At 34.6% G+C, this 25,317-nt stretch overlaps 1 protein-coding gene across 2 annotated transcripts; it reads right to left on the bottom strand.

Annotated features, from left to right (window-relative positions):
• Positions 1 to 613: 613 nt before the first annotated feature.
• Positions 614 to 25,317, bottom strand: LOC145795518 (Zincin-like metalloproteases family protein). 2 transcript variants are annotated; one of them, XM_082880157.1, is made up of 17 exons: positions 25,014 to 25,317; positions 24,747 to 24,828; positions 24,601 to 24,653; positions 24,473 to 24,527; positions 16,855 to 16,993; positions 16,716 to 16,770; positions 15,892 to 16,117; positions 15,450 to 15,545; positions 14,130 to 14,249; positions 13,894 to 14,019; positions 13,537 to 13,692; positions 9,528 to 9,644; positions 4,834 to 4,959; positions 4,664 to 4,731; positions 2,719 to 2,854; positions 2,450 to 2,615; positions 614 to 1,313 (listed from the first exon to the last, which is right to left on the bottom strand). In XM_082880157.1, exons 1-17 carry the CDS (start codon positions 25,181 to 25,183, stop codon positions 1,066 to 1,068), a joined length of 2,139 nt encoding a protein of 712 aa, XP_082736283.1. In that variant the 5' UTR covers positions 25,184 to 25,317; the 3' UTR covers positions 614 to 1,065. The 2 variants fall into 2 exon arrangements, with proteins under 2 accessions (XP_082736283.1, XP_082736285.1); XM_082880159.1 differs by lacking the exons at positions 16,716 to 16,770; positions 16,855 to 16,993 and having other exon boundaries at positions 24,468 to 24,527.

The following is a 25,317-nucleotide window of genomic DNA, read 5'->3' as shown; positions in this document are numbered from 1 at the left end:
ATTATATAAATAAATAATTAGGAATTTCATTTTTTTAATTAATTTTGTTTAATAAAAAATTTTGACAAGAAAATACTTATAATTTTTCAAATCACAGAAGACAATCTGTATTTTAAACAAATTTCAAAAAATATATTTGTAATTTACCCTTGGTTATTTACACAAAAACCACCTACTTGAAAAATATCACTTTGATCCCCTAAATATACAAATTGACTCCATAAACTATTAAGAAATATCACTTTGTCTCCTAAACTATAAAAATGTACAAATAGATCCCTTAAACTATAAAAATATACCAATTAGAACTTCAAACGAAAGAAGTCAAAATAAAACACATCAATAGTTTAAAGGATTGTACACTTTCATAATTTAAAAGACAAAGTAATACTTACCAATAGCTTAAAAAATTCATTTGTACGCTTTTATAATTTAAGAAATTAAAATTTCAAAATAATCTCTTAATAATATAAGAGATCTCCGAGTAAATAACCCATACCAATAACGTTACTCTATATTTACCAAACCCTTGTTTTCTTACCCTGTTCTTCCGGTTGAATTAGCAAAACCCAATCCATGCCTATTTATCAATTATATTGCTGAAGAAAAAATGAGAGAGAGAACCCAACTATCAAATCAGTAAATATGCAGCTTCACAAAATTTTCAGTTGATAAAAATTTTGGTACCAACAAATATATTTAAAATGAATTCAAGCCTCTGCTCTACCAACCAAATCGAAGCTATTCTTTTTCTTCTTTTTTTTTTTTCCCCCCCAAAAAAATAAAAAATCATCGCGCTGTAGCCCTCGCTCTACCAAAAAGGACCTTGCATCCTCTGCAAAACAATTCGAAAGCTTAATGTGTATAAATCCTCATCACATAATTGTACACTTTTCATCAAAAGGCACGACACCCAGTGATTTCCACAACCCAACAACGCTCTAGAGTCTTCATATCTACTTCTTCAGTTCTTCAAGAAGCAGCCACTGATGATTCCTCCTCTTTCCGTCCTCTCCACAGTTTTTGCTAGCCTTATACAATCAGTTAAAAAGGGCAGATCTTTTGCTAATCTTTGACCAGATCCATTTCATGACAAAGGCTTGTAGTATCAGGAACTATACCTCCATCACGGTACCTTAGAATACCATCCCCTAAAAGATCATTCAACAAATAGGCCGGGTCTTTGGCTCCACCATGTTGCAAGAATTTTGTTCTAAGAGCAGATCCTGTGGCTAATGATAGAGGGTCATCCTGGCATATCTTTTGCCATATGGTCGCCGCAAAGCACTTGGCATATAAGTAGCTATAGTAACCTATATATTGGCATGAAAAATACCTTACTAGAAAGTATCCAGTAAAACAGCATGAAAAATGGAAATCACCATATGAATGGTCCATCTATCCCAAAAAAATATATATATAACTGTAAATTACACTGGTCTCCCCTGAGATTCAAAGAAAGTACAACAAACCCCACAGTTTTGACATGGTTTCACTGACCTGCCTTTTAATAAGGTTAAAGGGACTGAAATTAATGCAAATGATGTGAAAACACAAAGACAAACAAAGACTAGATTTAAGCTATTAAATAAGGTTTTAACTCTGGTTGAGATTCAAGGTTAAATTTGGTTTGAAATTAAAGGCATAAGCTTCCAGGAATTTCTGGGCACAACTGCAATCTTGTTTTTAAGCTAAAAAGGGGGTAAATTAGGGTTGGAGGTCAATGACTTAAATGTTAGGCTTTTAGAATAAATTGTGGTCCTTGAAGGATGGACTGTAGTGATTTATTGTGCAGTGCAAGGGTGAAACAAACAGTAAGAGAAAGAAGGAAAAGAAAAATAAACCCTCAAACCTCACTAAAGATTTAAGGAATGCCACGAGAAGAAATCAAATGGAGTCTCAACATCAAAGACTGTAAAAACCTGTAGCAAAAAATTTTTTTTTTTTATTGGCACATGACTGTCTAGATCAAAGTCCGACTAATCCTCAGAGGTGCACAGGCCCTCTGCAAGGAGTTTCTTATAGGTGCACCATAGTTAATTCAAGGTTTTCCCCCAATCTGATGGCCCCAAGGAATTTTAGCACCTAAGAGGTTTCGGTCCTTAAACCTTGGAGGGAGCACAACCCCAAGACCCAAGGCCTTGCCTCCAGGCCATCCCCTTGGGGTTGCAAACAACTATTAATCCAAACTCTTTAGATTTTCTCTTCTAGACTAGCCTATATAGAAGCATAGGTAACATAAATTTTCCAATCTAGAAGCTGCTACCTAACAAACAATTTCATAAAGTGCTTAACTAATTCCAACAAGCATAACTGTGGCACTCCCAGTTCCTTGTGTCAAGGTTAGGACACCTAGCAAATGTGCATGGTGCGACAATATATACATATCCTAAGATGCACAATTGTCTATGAAGAGGAACAATAAGATAATTCTTGATTGTGATGATACCTGCACCGTAGTTGAGAAGGTGACTAAAGCGGGTGTGCCAATGTGTACCCTCCACATGCTTCCAACTAGTATGTCGTCTTTTTAAATCCGCAACAACCGAAATTGTATCCATTGGTGAGGATGGCTGTTCCCCGAAAAGTGTTTGGTCAATTAAGGCATAAAAAATCTGACAGAAGAAAACAAGCAAGCAAACTTTTGTTAAGGTTCATGCTCCATCTTTTTTTTTTCTACATGGTTTGGTAATTCAATTAATGCCTCAGAAAACAAACCTGACGTTGCAACTCAGTTGCCGCAAACATCTTTTTGGCTCCCTGCATTGACTCTACCAATTTCTCAGGTATTACTTCCCCAGTGGAATAATGTCTCGCAAATGTCTTCAGGACACGATAATCCCAAGCATAGTATCTAGAAAAAATTACCAAAACCAATAATAAGATGGCTCTCAGATTTTAGTTATATACACATACACCACGTATGAAGATTTAAGTAGAGGTTCAGAGCCTATCACTCACACTGTAGTAAATTAAGACCTTGGAACAAGATTGTAAATAGCAACATTAGGATATGAAGTGGTATCGGTCATGGTGTTACGGTGTCGGAAGTATCAAGCAATGAGTATCTGGAACCGGGCGATTTGGTCGTGGAAATTTTAAAATACGCTTGTTTGGATTACTTTAATCTTCATTTGTCATATTTGAATTAATATTGTGATATCTGAAAGTATACCTTGCTTCTTAATGAAAATTTAACATTCACAATAAATAAATAAATAAATTTGGACATTTAAGATGTAATAGATGAATTAATCAGTAAATGTAGAGCCCTTGGGGTGCGTTTTTCATATGGCATCAGTCCCACATCAATTAGAAAGAGGCTATGAGGCATTGCATGACTGTTACAAATACAAGTTTCATTTCGTGGCCTCGAGCACATAGTCCCTTAGTCTCACATCACGCCAAAAAAGGGACTTGAGGTGCTCCACCTCTTTTAAATGAGTAATACTACAAACACACCCGTGTCAACCTAGAAATTACCCAGAAATTAATATCCACTGCACCTCACATGGACCCCACATGGACCCCAAACAACCCAAATTAATCTCCTCCACACAATCACCCACCCAAAAAATTCTGGGTCGGTAAGCCTGGGTTACCAGACTTTCCCCTTTTAAATAGGCCACTGATATACTACCAATGTGCTTCAAACCATGTGGATAGCTATAAAGCCTCATGTGGCTTATTGTGGCCAGTACAAAACTTTTTAATATTGTTTTACAATTTTTTAAATCAAACGAACCGGAGAAAATCGCTTTTGTAAACCAACATTTTCCGGGTGAAATAGAAATTGGCCACATCGTTTTGAACATATTTGTTGGGGCAAGAGAAAACTAGTGAAAATTTTGGTTAGATTAAGTTAAATAATATTAGATTCCTAAAGTAAACACATTTTTGTTACATTAATTCCATATTTAGAACTCATAAGCTTTTTAAAATGCAAGTATATCACCATTATTGTCTTGATGCAAGATAAAAGGTTGTTTACAATATAGCCAAAAGCAAAGATGTGCCCGATGTGTATAAGATATATCAAGGGTCAGATATTCTGGTGTGTATACATAATTATAATTTAAAAGAACATGTTGCCTATATCTATATGATGGCAACATGTTCCCTATAAGGCTATGTCTATGCAATGGTCCGCTTCTGCATTTTCCATTTTCTATATATTTTCTAACTTGACGGGCTCCTCTCACTAGCAGTTAAGATTTTAGGCTTTCCCTTCAACAAATCAATGACATGCCGGTACAGTAACCGACAAAGTCTCACCCAGCCACATCAAACAAAGAGCCCCGTCTAGCATATGAAGTGTCAACCATCAACTTGATCTCTGAGAGCCAGGTATGGGTCTCTCAATTGTTACAATAACCAGATTTTATTAGTTATTGAACCAAACAGCATAAACTCGAGCTTTAGTACGAGTACCCATCCAACAAATCTTTCCCTCTTACATGCATGAACACAAAGACACCCAAACACAAAAACAATGAAGACACCACCATCTACAAGGAGACATCACCCAATTTTCAAGTACAGAAGCAGCTGATAATGTACAAGGTAGCAACTAAAAGCTATTGAACCATATCTTATTTCATACATATGAGAATCTCAAACAGCTAAAAGGTAAACGTAGAAGCTATGTTGGCAGTCTACTCACTCAAAGAGGTTTGAAGGTGTTTCAGCCAAATCAAGAACCACCCTAGTACCTGAAAAGTGCTGGTAATCCTACAAGTACCATTAAAAAAAATAATTAAAAAAAAACATATTACAAGTGAAAACAAGGAAAACATCAACTGCCAACATAGTAGCAAGTCATCGAGGGAATACCGTCCGTGAAAGCAATGAGTGAAGAGCATGTCCAAACTCATGAAAAAGAGTTTCTACTTCCCAGTGGTTAAGCCTCACAGCAGCTGAATTACGTGAACCCGAAAAATTGCAAACAAGGGCTACAACCTGCACCATGAGGAAGCAAACCTGAATTTGAAGGAGCCAGATGCATGCAAACCAGAAACCCCAAAAAATTATCAGACTGATACATTCAAATCAACACGACCATAATATAGGAAGCCTAGGGACAAATTCTTCATATAGAGTAGATGAGTATTGTATAACCTGTTATTTTGTTATCCATTATACAACCTGTTATTTTGTTATCCATTTGTTTATTTTGACCATCAACTTATCATAACAGAATATTCCTCCAACTTGTGCAAGTTTACTTAAAAATTAATTTAATATAAGAAAATTACGCTTTCCATTGCACATCTCCCATGAACATATTCCACCTTCAAATGCAGCATATCAAGAACCCTACCATTTTCTCTTTTGTAGTCAACCTCATGCGTCCAAAAAAATCACTTGGACCCTGTTTGGATCTTGGATTTGTAGATGGATTCGTGGAAGAAAAAGAAAGAAGTGAAAAATGAATGAAGGAGAAGTCAATTTCCTTTCATTTTTCATTACACTTTTCTTTTCCCTTTACAAATCCAAGATCAAAACATAGCATAGTTCATAATTTCATCACATTTTGTACAACTAAAGGGCAATTAAATTTTTGTTGTTGTATCCCCAGTCAAATAACACCTGTAATTGCTACAGTTTATTATGTAGGCAATGTAGCATTTACCCTGCATATCAAACTTGAAGATCGTAAAAACCTTCCACACACAATATATGAATCTTTAACATCACACTTCTTGCCATTGCCACTAGAAATCAAACTCTAAAAAGAAGAATCTTGGAGAAAATGAGCCACGAAAAAATTGGACAATCTCCAATATACCTCACCCTAACACAACTCAAAGGGGACAAAAAAAGAAAGAAAAAAAAAAGAATAAAAAGAAATAACAATAACATCTCCATTGCAACAAATCAGCAACGCTAGAAAACATCACAACAGCTTGGACTGCTAAGGATCGCACCGCCTAATGAACCTTATCACTCCACTAAAATTCATCAGGTACTCAATTATCTATAAGAATAAAAAAGATAGCAGACAGACACAAGGAAGAGCTCAATGCAGCATACCAAATATGCCGTACTAAGAAACATGGACATGTGACACAACACGAACATGCCGACATGGAAATTAAAAAAACAAAATTGTAGAGCAAATGCATGGGACACAAGCAAAGTATATAATTTTATATATTTCATTATATGGCATATAAGAATAAGCAATTAGTATACGTCATATAAATGAATATTTAATTTAAAGATAACAATTTTTAAAGTCTAAAGGAGAATAATAGGGTATCATTTTACGTTGTTTATTTTTATTGTCAGATTCCAAGCTATTTATTTAAACTTGTAATGTGTTTTATATGTTTGTAAGCGATAGACACGCATTCCTCAAGTGTTTGAAGTGTGTCCAAGGCCAGAAATTTTTTTTAAAAATAGTTGGAATTTGGAAATGTCCGATGAGTGTCGTGTCAATATACAACACTAAGTCTAAAACGACACCCCACCTTCTTAGAAGTGTCCATATTTCTTAGATGCCAACTACTCATGATTGCACCTCCTAATGAACCTTAAGCTGTCATCAATCCGCTGAAATTCAGCAACATTTGCTAAAGCTAGTAATCATAGTTGTCAAATTGGGATCCGAATCGCGAATCGAATCGAATCGTGAATCGTAAAGATTCAATCACTTTTTTCTAAATTACTTAGAAAAATATATCTACATACTTGGATGTGAAATATATCATATGAATATGAAATATTTAGACTTAAATCAATGAAAATGTTGTTTTGAATGATGATCATGTAGTTTAATAGGTAAGAAATTAACAAAGGTTTCTATGTAAGATCACCATCTTACCCTTTTCCTTTTTTGGATGTCTTATCAACCATTCTTAATAAAGACAGTAAACAAAGACAAACTCTTAATTTCCAAAATAACAATAATTTGACAACGATATTAATATTTGAACAATAAGCATACATACTTTTTCCGGGTAACAATGACCAAATAATAAAAAAACATTATTTAGGATATTTTATTTTAAAGTCTAAAAAATTTTCAAATGTATAATTGACCTCGCCCATGTAATATGCAACTACATTTAATTTAACAAAATAGCAATAAATAATTCATGGTGTAAGTTACTTTAATCTTAAACAAATTTAGAAGATATATTATGATTAGTTAAAGAAAAAAAACAAAAATACAAGTTAAAAGCATGTTGGGTCTGATGGAATTGATTGGATCCTATTAAAAATTCCATGATCACTAAAATAACAACAAATCATGTAAATATATAGGTTATTTTGGTACTAAATGCTATTAAAAGTTGTATTATATCATTTTCAATAAAAAGATAGTGAAATAAAGAGTAAAAAATATATCAGACTCGATAGTTTCAAGAATTGCATAAATCGTAAAAAGTGAATCGAATCGTGAATCGATTGGGAATCATATGATTCACTAAAGATTCACTTTCAAAATAGATTCACCCATAGATTCGTATAAATTTTGTAAAAATTGTGAATCGAATCATGAATCGAATTGTGAATCGTAAGATTCTGATAACAGAGCTGGTAATATATAGCCCCCTGTAAGAGATTAAGAGGTGGCTCTCCGAATGAAGTTCTCTCAACCTATATCATATCTTCACAACTATGGAAAGATTTGTTGGTGGGCTAGTCTTTTGCGGTCAGCATGCCATGCAAAACTGTGATGAATTGCCAGCATGGCTTACAAACAGTGATGCATTAATTCAAGTCCTACTGGCCTAACATGATCATTGGATTGGCCTGCAATGTGATGCGGTAGGGGTTATCAAGGTTAAAATGCCCAAACAAGTTAGGGATCAAGTAATTATATCAAACAGGGGTTCAACCAATTTTGACGTTTGCTAAATTATAATACATAATGGAACTCAATGTGCACAAGGTGTTTAACTTTATTGCTAGTTTAAATTTCATTTTTCAAACAAGCATATTGGACATTGACACTCATAAAAAAACCAACAAAGATCTATACAGGGGGAGAAATGTGCAACCATAACAATAAATTTGTACCGATGCTGATTTTAGTGATTTATAGAAGACACCATCCAATATCATTACCAAATCACCTCAAATTTGAAGCTACTGATGCTCACTTTAGTGATTTATAGAAGATATCATCCAATATCATAACCTAATTACCTCAAATTTGGAGCTAATAATAGCCTTCTATGAAGCATGGACACCTCTCCAGCAGCAACATATGGGTGTCTGACACGTCAGACACGGACACGCAGCGGACACATGATGGACACGTGTCAGACACTCTCTCTATTGTGTCCAGAATTTTATTATATTTTTTTCCAGTTGGACACTTTGTGGACACACTCACAGACACTCGAGGGACACTGTGAGAAGAGAGAGAGAGAGAGAGAGAGAGAGACCTACTTGTGAATCTGCGATTGCTTCAATAGGGATCTTCAAAAGCTTCGACAGCTTCACCTAGGGTTTACAGGTGAGCGACTTCTCCTCTCTCTCTCTCTCTCTCTCTCTCTCTCTTATCTTTTTTGTCTCTCTTTGTCTCATCATCTTCATTCTTCTCCCTGTTTGGTTGTCTTCTTCTTTTCTTTGTTTTCCTTTAGACTCTGTTTTGTAGTCTCTCTCTCTCTCTCTCCCCCCTCCGTTTCTTTCTCTCTTTTTTTCTTCTCTCTTTTCTGTTTAATTATATATTTTTTGAACCCCTTGTATGAGGTCAGCTATTGGATAAGAACAAAATTTTGGCAACCCTCTATTTTTTAATATTCATCTTTGGCCCTAACATGCATAGAGCAAATTAATTTTATTTGAAGAAAAAATAAATTTCTTGAAATTGATGAATTTATTTGTTAGGTAAATTGCTGAAATTGATGAATAGTTGTATATATATTTTAAAATATTTATTAATGTTATTTTTCATTTTTTATTACTTCTCAATTTTTTTTTTAATTTTATGACATAATAAATAAATAAAATTATATACTTGGAGCGTGTTCTCAGCGTGCCGTGTCCCATATTTTTTGAACATTTGCGTGTCCGTATGTCCGTGTCATGTCCCATGTCTGTGTCCGTGCTTCTTAGATAGCTTTCTTTTCAACCTTTTATTTTTCATTGCCTTATATGTCTGTTTGAAGCTATAGGGGCTAACTAATTAGAGCTACTAAAGTATAGAAATTTGTAACCTCATAAACTTTTATTGTCCGCATACCAATATTATAGAAAAGCAGCTATCAGATTAATACTCTCTTTGAGCATGGAAGTTTGAGAAGGAAAATGGAGCTCCCCTTTCCAACCAGCACCCTAACTAGTTGTGTACATTCCTGTTGTCTAAAGAAATATTTTATATAACTGAAGAACATATTTATGTTATGTCTTAGAGAAAATAATTTATAACAGTAAGATGCCAAATAAGTAAGAATGACCAAAGGTGTGAACAATTACATCATGTAACAGTTGCCAGAAACAAAACATAATGTCATTTATACACAGGATGGAAGAAAGAAAACCAAATGAAAGAGAATATTCAATTTACATACAGGAAGTTGGTATTCCGTTTCAGAGATGCGGCGCCCCCCTTTAATGGCAAAATGAGCACAACCAGGATACTTGCCTGTTCTTGAGTTCAAATCAAGGTACAAGTAACCCAAGTCACCCTGAAATAGAAGTATTATGCCTCAATAGAACGATAAGAAAAAAAGTCAAATGGACCCGATTAGGGCTTTTCAAAAATGGCAGGAATGAAACATGTGAAACTATCAATGAAAGTAACTGCAAGGGGACCCTGTACCAACCAAAACAGCCTTAGGATGTTATAAGTTATAACCAGTGTCGATATGAAAATTAGAAAGCATGCATTTTGTACCACACTAATGCATCAGAAAAGTAGCAACAAAGCTGATGAACATGCTTTTTATTATACAAACCACTCCTAAAAACTAGAAAATGACTATCAATAAATAATCTCCTACACTTCAGAAATAGGCACGCTTAGATGGATGTGTGGTATGCCTAGGAAAGATAGAATTAGAAATAAATATTTTCGTAAAATCGTAAGAGCAAGTACCTATTGAAAATAAGTTGAGAGTTACAATGGTTTGGTTATGTACAACAAAGACATATAGAAGCAACCTTAAGAAAGAGTAATATGATTACCATAAATAAAGTCCTAAAGTGGCATGGAAGCGGTAGTGAAAAAATATATGAATTTATTTAATTTAACTGAGCAAAAAGCCCTTGGTAGAGAAAAATGGTGAAAAAAGATTCATGTAAATGGCCCTATTTGATTGGAAGGACATAGGACTCATTTTTGTTTGGGGCATAATACATAAATAGGTTGCTATTGCAAGTATCAATTGATGCAAAATTGGCTAGAAATATACCATGATGCTATGAAGCACATACATCTTTCCGAAGGTGATGTACAGGTGTCCAACACATGTTGGACATGGACACACTCCAAACACGCTAGAAAGAGTCGGACATGCTGGGACACTTGGGACACGTTGGTGACACACCAAGGTCCTTTTTTTCAAAAATAAAATAAAATATTTAATTTTTTTACTAAAATAGTAAGCCTAAGATTGATAAATTTGATAAAATTAAATATTTGACATAAAATAAATATTAAATATTTAAAAATATGAAATATAATAAATATATAAAATTATATGTTTCGCACGTGTCCCCAATGCCTGCATTTTTTGAAAATTTGCTTGTCGGCGTGTCCGTGTCTGTGTCTGTGTCCTTGTTCGTGCTTCTTAGACATGATGATTAAAATTGCTCATACAAACAATTTGACATCATAGTCTCCATGCATTATCATATTTACTGCTTTTCTACGATTTTTTTTTTTTTTTGATAAGTCTATTTACTGCTTTCAAGAAATGGACTTTAATAGAAGATCAATAGCTAAGGGTTTCAGAAAGGCAGCTCATGGGAAAACTCAAATTTAGGAAAAATTCCAATCAGGGAAGAATTTAAGTATCAAAAGTGCAAGGTTTCTAGGATGCATCCTCAGATTTTTTTTCCTTCATTATTTTTTTTTTCTTGGTTCAAGTGGAGACGGGGTTGGTGTTGCATGAAGCTAAGAACTCAAATACGACAACATAATGATTGTGTTACATGGACATTTTTATTTTCCCCGAAGTACCTATGTCCACCATATATGGTAAGAGTAAAGGTGTAGATGTGTCAAACAACCGTATCCAATTAGACACTTAAATTCTCTAATTTTTTTTAGGATATTTAAAAGAAAAAGAAACTCAAATTTGCTAGTAAAGAAACATTTTTAGTTGCTCACATAAATGAGTTGGAATTTTATATTTTCCTAAATCCTATTTAATTTCTAATACATTTCTACATTTTTTTTGGGGGGGGATAAATTAATACATTTCTACATTTTACAACAACTTATCTAAAATATTTTAAAATATGCAACATATATAAGTGCTTGTTTGGGAATTGACCTTTTTAGTGACTTTTTGACTTTTTTTGAGGTAAAAAAATAGTTAAATGTGTTTCGGAATGACTTTTTTTAGTTGATTTGCTTTTTTAGTGATTTTTTGGTTTTTTTAGTGACTTCTTGGTTTTTTTTTTAGTTGATTTCCCCTCTATTTTCCCCAAAGTACCCATGTCCACCAGATATTTCTTGGTTTTTTTAGTTGATTTGGATGGTTGTCATATAATAAATAGTTGTATTTGTTGTTAACAGATATTTTTAGATAGTTATCATGTAATAGATGGTTATTAGGTTTTTAATGTGTAATTGATATATTTAATATATGAAATGTTATTAGTTTTGAATTTTTTGATTTAATGGATTGGTTTAATAATGACATCAAAGTTGTCGCCATGTTTGACTTTGAAAAAATAGAAACTAATTTAACGAAAATAAATATAAAAAAAAATTATTTTAAAAAATTATTTCTACTCTCCCAAAAGATAAAATTATATTAAAATGATGTGTTTTTTTTGTTTTTTTTCACAAATTTAATTTTTAGTTTCTTAGAAAAGTTTTCTAAAAATAGATTCTGAAAACCAAACCAAACCAAATATAACTTTATAATCAAGAAAGTTCGAACATTATTCATTGAAAAAAAAGGCCATTACATTTTAAACAACATACAAGTTAATCAACACAAAATAAGTTGTACAACGACTTTACCTTTGAAATGGACTGTTTGCAAAGAAAACTTTTTTTTATTGTCCTTATTCAGAACAAGATTCAAAATTCAGGGTCAAATGTATCACAATTGAAAGGTCAGAACTAAATTGACACAACCCCCAAACTATGGGGACTGTTAGTATAATTCGGCCTTTCTTCTTTGGTAGAAAAAAGAACACTATCGAAAAACTATTCATGTATTTATCATAACAATTATACTCTAATATTAAGCAAGAATCATTACGTTATCAATTTCATGATAGTTTGAATACCAGCCCTAGAGTATATGAAAAGTATCTAGTAATTCTCAAAATTAAAGAAAATTAATATCAAATATTGATATGTTTACGAAGTATTGGATACATATTTGCGAGTATCCAAGGGGTATTGGTATTCAATACAAGCATGATATGGATACGACTTTATTCATGTATTTATCATAACAATTATGCTCTAATATTAAGCAAGAATCATTACATTATCTATTTCATGATAGTTTGGATACCTGACCTAGAGTATATGAAAAGTATCTGGTACTTCTAAAAAATAAAGAAAATTAAAATTAAATATTGATACGTTTACGAAGTATTGGATATATATTTGCGAGTATCCAAGGGATATTGATATCCAATGCCCCCATGATATGGATATGACTCCCTTCTAGAAGTATATGTGCTTCACAGCAGAAGAGCCTAACAAAGTAGATTTCAGCTCAATCTTACAAAGAATTGAACCATTAAACATAATTACATAAATCAACCATAATTTATATCTCCAGATCAGATGAAAAGACACAAATATTTTAATACCATGAGCGACACTAGTAAAATGGCATTTAGAGATAGCATGAATAACCCATAAAACACTTCAATATGGTTGGGAAACAGTAACCAAGTGAAGGTGCCCTGTTCTCATTTCATGAGAATCATAAGCAATGAACCAAGGGAATATTCTCACTGAAAACTTGGCCATCTTCTACTGCTCTTCTAAAAATTTGAATATATTTAGCAAACTTCCTGGTGATCAAAGCCACCATAGCGATATATAAGGTTGGCATGGATCAACGCATAAACACGGGCAAAAAGCTAGAAGAAAATTGAATTGCAGCCTAAGATTGATGTGTATAGGATTAAAAGTTAGCAAACCAATCATAATCACATTATTGAATAAGAAATATGGGAATAAATCATTACAAAAGATATATCAGTTTTTTTTCCTTATTTTATTTTTTTTTATTTTTTTATTTTTTTGGCAGGGGTAAGGGGACAATGCATTTATAAGAAACATATGTTACTATTACAAATCAGTTGAAAATAGGTCAATATCAGTAGTTCTTAAATGATTAAAGCACTATAACTTTTAAAAGGAAGTCTTATATGTACCTCTTCAGGGTGATAAAGGGACATTTTAAGCACATCCGTATGCCATGACTCCCCAGGTGCAAGAGGGATACTACGAAATGTCACACCAAATAATAACTCAACCAGCACCTTCAAACCCTCTATACATTGTGTCAAAGGAAAATATGAAGCTACAACCTGCAAAAAAAATCAAGGACAATCATTGCAATTTCTGAATCTAAAGTATAAGATAAATGATTCAACAATCACAACCCAGAAATCTTCTAAACATAGGAAAAACCTTAGAATTGCCTAAAGTCATCAGTCGACCACAAAATCCACTAGAATTATGTGGACTCTGAGAAAACAGAAAACAGAAAACATAAGCATGTTGCTTACCAAGGAGTCCAAGCTGTAAGCAGAAGACTTCATCAACCCTGTGAAGTATGCTTCGTCCCAAGGGTCTAGATCACCATTTATTTGTCCATTCTTCTCTCTCTTAAAATCCCAAATTCTCTTAAACTCCTACAGAGACAGTAACTTCTCATCTAAGTACATTTATTGCGACAAATTCAGCAGCCAGAAAGTTAAGTACCACCACTTCAAGCCTTAAACTCATGTGCTGAACATAATACCTTATCAGCTTTGGGCCTGACCATTTCACTCATCTCAAGCAAAAAGGACATTACAACCTCCGGTGATGAAGCCATATTTGGTTGTACTGCAAATTCAGCATAAGATTTGTACCCCATTATCTGCATACATCTACAAGAAAGCCAATTAATGGCTCACTATGTCATATAGAAAAAAGTACATTATATAACTTATATGTATCACTTCATGAAGAATGATAGTCTTGATATTGTGGTGAATTCTCTTTCATATATAAAGAAATATTGAACAAAACAGAAATGTCTAGAATTTCTTCTAACAATGGTTAAATCGTGCTTCTCTTAATGCTTGGGATTTAGTTCTCTGAGTTTGAAAGCAAAGGACCTCAAGCATATATGCATAATATGTGAGTTGGAACTTTGAAAGTGGAAAGCAAATGCATGCAATCATGTAAAGCAATGAAAAAATTCAGTGTCTCCAGTGTGAAAAAATTCCCCCTAGGATAAGTGATTATATTTTGTACAAATTAATGAACTTTGAGCAGGTGTGAGGGTATAAAATTTGCATACATCCAGTGTGCAAGATTTGTGCCCCCTTTGCCACCTTTTTCATTCAAACAAATTACCATCTCATAGACATAGATATAGATATATATGTGTAAACACAGCATCCATACAGCCTTACTATGGATCCATCTTCCAAAAGAGATAAAGGCCTCGTTTGGGAAGTTGGCTATTTTAGTTTTTGACTATTTTAGTAGGCTAAAATATTTGTGTTTGGGAAGATGGATGGATTTTTTTGCAGTTGGATGTGATGTTTGTGAGAAAAAAAGTGATATGATTATGGGTTTGATGTGACATTTTGTCTTATTGGCTATTTTAGCCTATTTTGTCTTTTTGTGAATTTTAGCCCAAAAAGCAAAAAAAAGCCTTTGCCAAACAAGGCCAAAAGTTAATTAAGGGCAAGTTTGGGAACAACCTATTTTAGCCAAAAAGTCACTACCAAAAAGTCGAACTCTTCTCTCCACTTTTTTCCACGTCTTTTGGTAAAAAGTCAACTAAAATAGCTAATTCTCAAAACAACCCTAAGTATATATCTTATGGCAGATGCCAAGGATTTCAACATGGGTTTAGAATGACTTCTTATGGGATATCACATCATTTTGAAGATACTTAAACCCTTCAACTACAAGGTCAAACTCAAACATTCAACATGTGAAGTGTAGAAACATATTCACCAAATATATATCACATAAAACCATCCTGATATAGAATTAGAAGACATATTGCATGAGTATAGTTTATCCTGAAGTTTATAAGACAATAAATATGGACTTAATTAACCTGAGCAATCTCATGACGAGAAGCAACAAGCTTATCAAGAACACCAAGGTTTGCAGAAGGGACAGAGTTTCCTTGGACATATGCCATCTTCCTCACCTGCATGAGATTCAAAACATGGATAGACAAATAAAATTTGCTTGACTAAATTGCAAAAGAAAATATGGAAACAATGAGAACAACTTCAAATTAATATGCCTCAACTAATTGAATACATCTAAAACGATTCGGTGAATTCATCCATACGATATAGCAGTTAAATGCCAAATGAATTTTTCAGTGGTTCTTCAAAGAATCCACAATATATTATCCACCAACAACTCCACTTAACTCTCAGTCACTCAGTTCATGGAATTGCAGAGTCCAGGCTTTGCTAATGTAGTGATGAATAGTTTCATTAAAAAATAAAAATAAAAATAATCAAAAAGAGAGCTAATAAAGCTACCTCAGAATCTGATGCCCACTGTAGAACAGAGGACAAATTACTTGGCTCCGTTAGTATCCGGAATCCTTTTTCCTTCATGTTAGCACCTCTTGAATTTAATGATTCCCTAGATGCACTGGGTGTGGAACGATAAATTGGCTTAACAAGATGGTGCAACTGTTTTGGGATACGTGATGCCGGAAATATATCCACATAACCTGGGTCAGTGATAATATTTTCATTGAACCTGACCAAAAACAGATACAAAATAATCGCACAATTAGCCAGCTACGAAATCTTTGTTATGTTAAATAATTAAAAGATATTCACTTCACCATAGAATGGAAGAAGAATATCACTTTAACAAAATGAAGGGCAATAAAACGATAAGAACTATAGCCAAAAGAAAAAAGAAGGAAGTCACTTTAAAATCCATATTATATAAAATAAAAATAATGATGCAAATGATCAAAATGTTTAGTAATGAAGTAGTTTAACAAAAATTCTTGTGTCAATGCAAATGATATTGTTTTTGGCAAGTATGTCAACTCAAATTATATTTCCAGATCACCATTGAATATACTGATGTGCAAGATAAACAAAAAAGACAAATATCTAAATAATAATATAAAATAAAATAAACAAATAAAATCTCACAAGTTTAGAATGGTCAAACCATCACATAAATCACAAACCCCATATAAAGTTTAATTTCTAGAGCATATATTAGATTATGGATGCATTCTCGCCTGTTGCAATAGCACAATATTCATAGGGAACATCAACAAAATAGAAGTCAACTGATCAAAATAATACTCAAACAAATAAAGATACAATTTACTTACTCCCTACACAATTGACCAATGTCTATGTTTAGAAGATTAACTCGATCCAGTTTGTCTGTAAGGTAGAAAAGCAATGTTTGTTTAGTTATTGGAAGAGAAACATGTCAGAGCTAAAGCTATAGGATGAAAAGACAAGTACCAGTACTGAGATGAATTCCACCCTTCTCAAAGTCAATGCGAAGTGAATGGGCTGCTCTTTGAGCTTCTTTACTGAGAAAAATACCATCTTTGTCTGCCTTTATCACCGCATTATATAGTGTATGGTTTGTATTAAGATACTGCACGATAGTAACCAAAAGTAACAAAGTATTGTCAAAAGTACATGCATTTAAAACATATTATATACATGACGGGAGATCATTTTATCAACTATACTTAAAAAAGTGATTCTAAAATTTCTTAAGAATTGTTAGGTATGCTAGTGGTTAACAATTAAGTAAATGTTTGAAGGGGGTTCATATTTCATGATTCTACAAAATTGTGTCAATGGAAATAAAAAAGCTACAAAAATTCAATCAAGCGCTCTTGGAAAATTGATTTAAAGATTTGCTTATGAAAGAGAAAGACAAAAGAGGAAGTTGTTTGTATCTATATATGGCACAATCTAGAGTCACTGATTTCCTCTCAGTTTTAATAACACATGAAAGGGGTCTTTCAAAGGGCATTAAAAAATATTTCAATCATCACATTAGCCTGATTGTAGAGGAATGAGAAGGGTCCATTTTGGCATCATACATAGTGTGGGGAAGCAGTGGCAAACCCACTAAGGGGCAAGGAGGGGCCCCTCCTCACTTTGAGATATCACTTCTTATTCTAAAAAAATGTTTTCAATTTTTCCCCTCTAAAACTATATATGCCCTTCAAATTTTTTCCATTCTTCTTCCAACAAACTCAACTAGCCATTAACTTCTTTTTTTTTTGATAAATAACACGCCATTAACTAGAACATGGATATAAATTGACTCGTTATTTAATTCACAAATAACTTTAAGAAAGCATTTCTTTTTATTATTTACATTTTATAGATATTTCTTATTTTTATTTTCATTTCATATTACTTGAATGTTAAGATGGTTTTATTGTAGGGACATGTATGATATTGGAATAGTTTTGAAATATTGATAATTGATTTTTTCACCAAACAAAACTTGTGTTCCAAAACACAATAATTCATCTTAATATTTGGCTGCTCTCAACTAAATTCCTAGCTCCACCACTGTGGGGGATGATTACTAGAGAAGATGTTTTCGGATCTTTTTGGGATTTTACAATTAAAACTACGGAGTTGTTGACTATCTTTGTATTTAGGGGAGTCACGTATTGAAATTGTTAAGCATATATGTATTTGATATTATTATTTATTATTAAGGGTAGTTTCTTTGGTAATTTTAGGGTTTGCTTAGCTTAGATAGATATATTATATATACATATATATATATATATATCTCCTTTGTATCCTTTATTTTTCCAATGCTCAATAAGCAATCGTTAGTTTCTTCTAAACTTGTTTATCATGGTATCAGAGCAAAGGGTTAAGCTTCAACCTTAACTATTGATTGTTCATGCCTAATGATTGTCATTTTGCTGCTGGTGCTCGTTGGATTGGTCTCAGGTTGCTGAAATCTTTCAGCAAAATTGTTTGACTTCATATCTCTCTCCCTTCTCCTTCGTAACACCATTGTTGGGTTACCCATTGACTTTTCTCTTCTTCGATTGGCCCGTGGTCCTATTTGCTTTGCACCCACGACTGCCACAGTGCCCCATGATTGCTGGATTGCCTCTGGGTGTCTTCGAAACAACCTCTAGTTGCTGAAATAGCCTCTGCTGCTTCATTTGCGGCTTTGTTGCTGGTTCTAGTGCTTTGTCTGCTGTTTTTGTCTCTTTTGAGGGCTTCACACTGTTCGTTTGGCTGCCGTGGTGCTTCATCTACTCTTTGTCCTGGCTATTCTGGTGTTCATTGCCTTCTCTGCCCTGTTTGGTAATCTCTAGTCTGTTGCTGGTTCTATTTCTTTGGCTGGTGGGTTTTCTTGTGTCTTTCTTCATCATGACCGGTGGTACCTCTGATTCTCTCCAAGCTATTAGTGTTAAGTTAGTAGTTGATAATTATAACTACTGGGCATACGTTATGAAGAATTTTCTTCTTGGTAAAAATGTTTGGACCTATGTTAGTGGTGGTTCCTCCATACCATCTGATGTTAAACTTGAAAACTTCAATGAACTCCTCTCTACATGGCAAGTCACTAATGCAAAGGTCATTACTTGGATCAACAATTCTGTGGATCAATCGATTGGTATTCATTTTGCAAAGTTTACTACAGCCAAAGAAATTTGGGATCATCTCTCTCGTCTCTATGTTCAATCCAATTTTGCAAAACGATATCAGTTAGAACATGAAATTCGAGCTACTTCTCAAGGTGATAAGAGTATCCAACAATTTTATTCTGTTATGACTACGTTATGGGATCAGTTGGCCTTTGCCTAAGGCCTTGAGTACTCATATAGAATATTGTACCTATCATAACGAGCAACGTTTGGTTCAATTTCTTATTGCACTTAGAGTTGTTTTTGAGGGACAGCGTGGTACCATTCTTCATCGCAGTCCTCTTCCCACTGTTGATTCTATTGTGAATGAATCTTAGTTGCACGAAGCGGGAGCAGGAGCGTGGAATCGTAGACATTTCAAGAATCATTAGTTGGGAGCTTTTGTATATATTTTAAATAATATATAAAAATATATTGTAAGATTATATTTTTTTATGGGACTATACATGTTATAAATAAATAAGAATTATAAAAAATTATATGTTAAAATATTCTAATTATATACTTTTATTAGAATTTTTTTAATTTATTCTAAAATATTTTTATTACTTTTTTATCTATTTATTCTAAAATATTTTTGTTAAAAATTATTTGTTTTATGTTATTTTCTTAAAAAAATAGCATAATAATATTAATTCAATAAATATAATATATAAATAAATACACATAAATTTATAAAGATAATATATAATATATAAATAAAAACATATATTTATAAAAACAAATATATATATACATAATACGTATTATATATATATATATATCTTTAATCTGAGAAGAGAAGATCAGAGAGAGAGAGACGTCGCGCGAAGACCAGCGAAGAGGAGAGAGAAGTCGCGGTGGCCTGTGTGCGACTCGCGAAGACCAGCGAAGAGAGAGATGTCGCAATGACTAGCGAAGAGGAGAGAGAAGTCGCAATGGCCTGTGTGCGACTCGCGAAGACCAACGAGTAGGAAGGGAGAAGTCTGCGATGGCCTATGTCTTGCGATGGCCAGCAATGGAGCTCCGACTGAGAAGAAGACAGATTCGTGATCAGATTCACGTTTCTTTTGCATCAAAATCGCGATTCTTCAACGAATTTGAGTCAGAAGCGCAGAATCGCGCTTCTGAGGAAGAATCGTGAGCAGCATGAATGATTCCTGCTACTAAGGAATGAATTATTAGCTGAAGAAACTTGTTTTAAGAGCATTCCAGGCAAAGGTTTGCTTCCCCTGCTGAGTTGGACTGTTCAAGTTGTCCCTCCTAGTAATTAAAGTCGCTCCTCTGTTCGCACACCGCTGGATGAAAATAGTTTTTGTCATCAAAAAGGTCATTGGAAGGCTTAGTGTCTTGGACTTGCTGAACGCTCTCATTCTGGTTCATCTTCATCTTGAAAGAAGGGTAATGATCGCTCCTCTGTGTCACCGATGCCTTGGAAAAAGGGTTGAAACTAACATACAGCAGCTACAGTTCCCTCTGTAGAGGATTTTGGCCCTTCATTGACTTCGCTTGCCGAGCAGGTTCATGCCATGTAGAAACTACTCTCTGCAACTACGCCTAATGCTCTTTTGGTCTCTTCCGCTTTAGGTTTACCTCCCTCTTCTTCTTCAAGTATTTCTCAGTCCACTTGGGTCTTTGACTCAAGTGTTTTTTTTTTTTTTTTTTTTTTGAGCAACAACAAAATTTTATTAAATCAGAAAAGACAAAGAGGACAAGAAGTCCTCATACAAAGAAAGAAAAAAAGAAGAAGAAAAAGCAAAATAAAATCGCAAAACTCGTAACCCTAAGGATGGCAAACAGCAGCCCAATCCCTAAAGATCAAAAACAAAAGGACTCCTTTAAAAGGAGGAGACACAAATGCCCAAAATAAGGCCAAATATTCCGCCCTATCCTACAAAGCCTCTACACTTACTTCCTTGCCTTCAAAGATTCGAACATTTCTCTCCAACCATATAACCTAGAAAATAGCAAAAATAATGCTTATCCACATTGATTTAGCTTTCTTGGTACTCTCAAACCCGTCAAACCTAATAAGAAGCATATGCATACACTCCCGTGGAGCAACCCACTGCACATCACATAAACTAAAAAGACGCTACCATAATACAGAAGCCACCGGGCAATGAAGAAAAAGGTGATCCACTACCTCCAAGTTTCTCTTGCACATCACACACCATTGAAGGCATAGAGAGTGATTAGGCCTTCTCCTTTGGAGAACATCATTAGTTGTAACACGCTTTTGAGCCAAAGACCACATGAAAAACTTCACTTTATGAGGGACACCCGCTTTCCAAATTTTCTTATGAAAAGGGAACAAGGGAACCGAGCGATTATCAATAATCTTATCAAAAAAAGATTTACATGAAAAGACCCCTGAAGAAACAAGATTCCACACCCTACTATCACAAGACGAACAAGTGCTACTCATCAAATGGCAAATGATTCCTCCTTATACTTCTATTTTTTTTCCTTTTTCCACTCCTACTGTTATGACTGCTAATGGCACTCCCATGCCATTAGTAGGTGTTGGTTCTATTTTGACTGATTATCTCTCTCTTTCTGATATCTATTGCATTCCTCAATTGACTTTAAATCTCATTTATGTTAGCCAACTTTGTGAGCTTGGTTATCATGCTCACTTTTCTTCTTCTGATTGTGTTGTGCAAGATCCTTATTCTGGATAGCGGATTGGGACAGCCCGTAAGTTGGGTGGGTTATATGTTCTTGAGCAGTTTCATGTTTCCATCACTCACTATAGCTTCCACTGATTTGTCCTCTTTTCGTCTTAGCTCGCAGTCCTCTGAGTTTTATTTATGACATTCTCGCCTTGGTCACATTTCTAGCTTCCGTTTACAATATTTAGTCTCGACTAGTGTTTTGGGAAATTGTAGTACTCGTAATATTTCAGATTGCAGTGGTTGCAAACTTGCAAAATGTACTGCTTTACCCTTTAATAAAAGTATTATAATTTCTTTTGCTCCTTTTGATCTTTTGTACATTCTGATGTGTGGGGTCCTGTTCCTATTCAAGCGCCTCGTGCTTGGTTTGAAAAATTTGCTACTATTGTATCCGCTTTGGGTTTTCACACTAGTGATCATGATTCAGCTCTCTTTCTTTGGTCTACCTCTACTGGTCGGATTATTCTTCTCTTGTATGTTGATAACATGATCATCACTGGTGATGATCTTGATGGCATTTATGCTCTCCAAGGTCACCTCAGTCGTCATTTTGAGATGAAGGATCTTGGTCCTCTTTGGTATTTCTTAGGCACTGAGGTGGCTTCTTCTTCTAAAGGCTATCTTCTCTCTCAGTCCAAATATGCCTTAGAGGTCATTCAACGTGTTATGTTGATTGAAACTCGCACTGTTGACACTCCACTTGAGCTTAATGTGCATTATACTTCGACTGATGGGGTTTCTCTGTTTGATCCTACTTTGTATCGTGTTCTTGTTAGCAGCCTTGTCTATCTTACTGTTACTCATCCTGCTATGCTGTCCATATTGTTAGTCAGATTATTGCCTCTCCTACTACGGTTCATTGGGTTATGGTTCTTCATATTTTGCGGTATCTTCGTGGGTCTCTGCATCAAAGTTTGTTTTTCTCCTTTACTGTTATCAGATCTTTGTGCCTATTCTAATGCTGATTAGGCCGGTGATGCTATGGATCGTAAGTCCATTACTAGTGTTTGTATGTTTTTGGGTACTTCCCTTATCTCTTAGAAGAGTAAGAAGCAAACAATTGTTTCTTGTTCTTTTGCTGAGGTTGAGTACCGTACTATGGCTACTACTAATTGTTTGGTTGCGATGGTTACTTGCTGATTTTGGCATTTCACTTTCTGCTTCTGCTTCTGCTCCTACTCCTATGTATTGTGATAATCAAAGTGCCATCCAAATTGCTCATAACTTTGTCTTCCATGGGGAGACTAAGCATATTGAGATTGATTGTTATTTTGTGCGTCATCATCTTCAGCTTCCTACTTTGTCCTTACCGTTTGTGCCATCTACTATGCAATTGGCTGACTTCTTCACAAAATGTCATACGACTTTGTGCTTTTATTTTTTGCTTGGCAAACTCTCGATACTTCCTATTATCACATCATGAGTTTGATGGAGGTGTTAAGCATATATGTATTTGACATTATTATTTATTATTAAGGGTAGTTTAGTCTTGGGAACTTTTAGGGTTTGCTTAGCTTAGATATATATATCTCCTTTGTATCCTTTGTTTTTCTAATGCTCAATAAACAATCGTTAGTTTCTTTTAAACTTGTTTTATCATAAATATGTCCTTTAGGCTAATTTTGCATGATATTGAGTTTAAGCAATTAGTGGATCTCTTCAAGTTAAATCTTTGCACATACATGGGTCCACTTGCCAATGTGGTAAGCCATGTAGGCACCACTTCATCACCACATTACCAATCCATGTGTTTGGTCCCATATGTGTCACTCTTAAAGTGGCAACCAGACCAATGGTACACTGCCACATGCCTTGGCAAACTTCTCTTCTCTCTGTGTGTAGCTATGCCAACTTAGGCAAACACATGTAGTGCCCTAGCCAAGGCTAGGTACTCAGAGGGACATTCTCCAAGAAGCACACCAGCCTAGATGCGCTTGGTGCGTTCCTTAACTAGGTCTGGCAATCCTCCACCCAAGTGCATCTTCATTCTGCTTAGGCTGCCCGTCAGCTGGGTTGAGCAACTCTCTGCCTGCCCAATCAGGTATCTCCATTGCCTCACAATCTCCTTTACCTCCACTGCCACCATGAACCTACAAAAGCTAATGAATGTTCTTCTAATTTATAAAGTAGTAGACCTATGTCAATGTCTTCTATTGATTCTCCAACTCATAAGCATGATCGTCGCTCTAGAATTTTTATAAAAAAAGAAATGATCATAAGGAAATTGGTGTTAATTCTGTGTAGCGTGACACTCAATTGTATAAGCAAATCTATGAATATAAGCAACACGACAAAATTTAAGGGCTTCTATCAAAGTAGATCTGTACAAACCACTTATTTCTGAGTACCGAGCTTCTAGACCAACTAATTTCAACCTTCACGGTTTAAAGTGTTTCCTTGGTTAGAGTATTTTTCTGCTAAACATACTGGTTTTTGTTTTCCATGCTGTTTTTTTAATTAAAGGGCATAGTATACATCAACATTTGAAAGATTCATTTCTGTTGGTAACAAGATACTTTCTTATGTTCCTTGTTACAAATATTAAAGATTTACCTTAATTATGGTTTTTTTTTTTTTTTTTTTGATAAATACCTTAATTATGGTTCTTATTCAAATTCCTAGGATTCCATTCCTAAAATTTAGTTTTATAAACATATACAGACAAAATAATCAAAATAGCATGTCCTTATTGCAAGCACACACGCACTTTCAGAAATCAAATACACTGTCACTGATGAAGAAAAACACAAAATCCAAAAAAATCATCGGTCACCTCACATGTAGATATTCATTGATTCTCATTGCCGCCTTGTTGGCCTCCACAACAAATTCCCTGCAATACAAAAACATTCCTTTAAGCACTAGTAAGTAGAAGCAACAACAACAAACACAAAGGCAACGAAAACCTCTCAGGGTGAGTATGTCTACATAGTTCAGCAGAGTCCACAACTGAACAGACCTATCAAATCAAATAATGCAATTACCACATGCACTCAAAAATCACAAATACACACATGTATGGAGAGAGAGAGTCCATGATTTCTAAACGTACTGTGTCTGATATTTCATCCATGGCTCGGATAATTTCTGCAGGTGATGGCATTCCAGAAATGTAATTGACGAGTTCACCGGACCTAACCAAAGAAACAATTAAAAGAATCGGTGTCCGTATTCGATAAGAAAAACTTCGAATGGTTGCTGAGAAAACAAGAGCCATTTTTGAGCTTGTGGTCAGTTAAAAATCAAATATTTTCCTTTTACTTTCTATCATTTTCTGAGAAAACAAACGGAGTAGAACCAGGGGGGGTGTTTGGTTTACCGCTCGATGGCTTCGTCGACGAAGCGTCGAAAGCCATTGGGGGTCTTCAAGTGGTGGAAGCCATAGAGACCCGTGTCCTTCACATGTGGAGCTGTTGAGGTGTGGAAACGGTGGTTGGTCCAAACACGGAAGGGGAGGTTCGAAGTCGATCGGCGTATTAGGGCCGACATGGCTCGCCGATTGGGGTTGGTGGTGCTGCTATGAAACTTGAGTTGAGACTCAAGTGTGACGACGGGTCGCAGACAAAAAAATGAGATTGTGACTGGCGAAATGGGCTGAACGAATCCGGTCGTTAACTAGGGTT

The sequence above is a fragment of the Camellia sinensis genome, chromosome 1 (assembly GCF_055761805.1).
Source record: "Camellia sinensis isolate YWXY chromosome 1, ASM5576180v1, whole genome shotgun sequence".
Lineage (NCBI taxonomy): Eukaryota > Viridiplantae > Streptophyta > Magnoliopsida > Ericales > Theaceae > Camellia > Camellia sinensis.
Note: the sequence above shows the minus strand (reverse complement) of the source record. Positions and strands in the feature narration are given on the sequence as shown.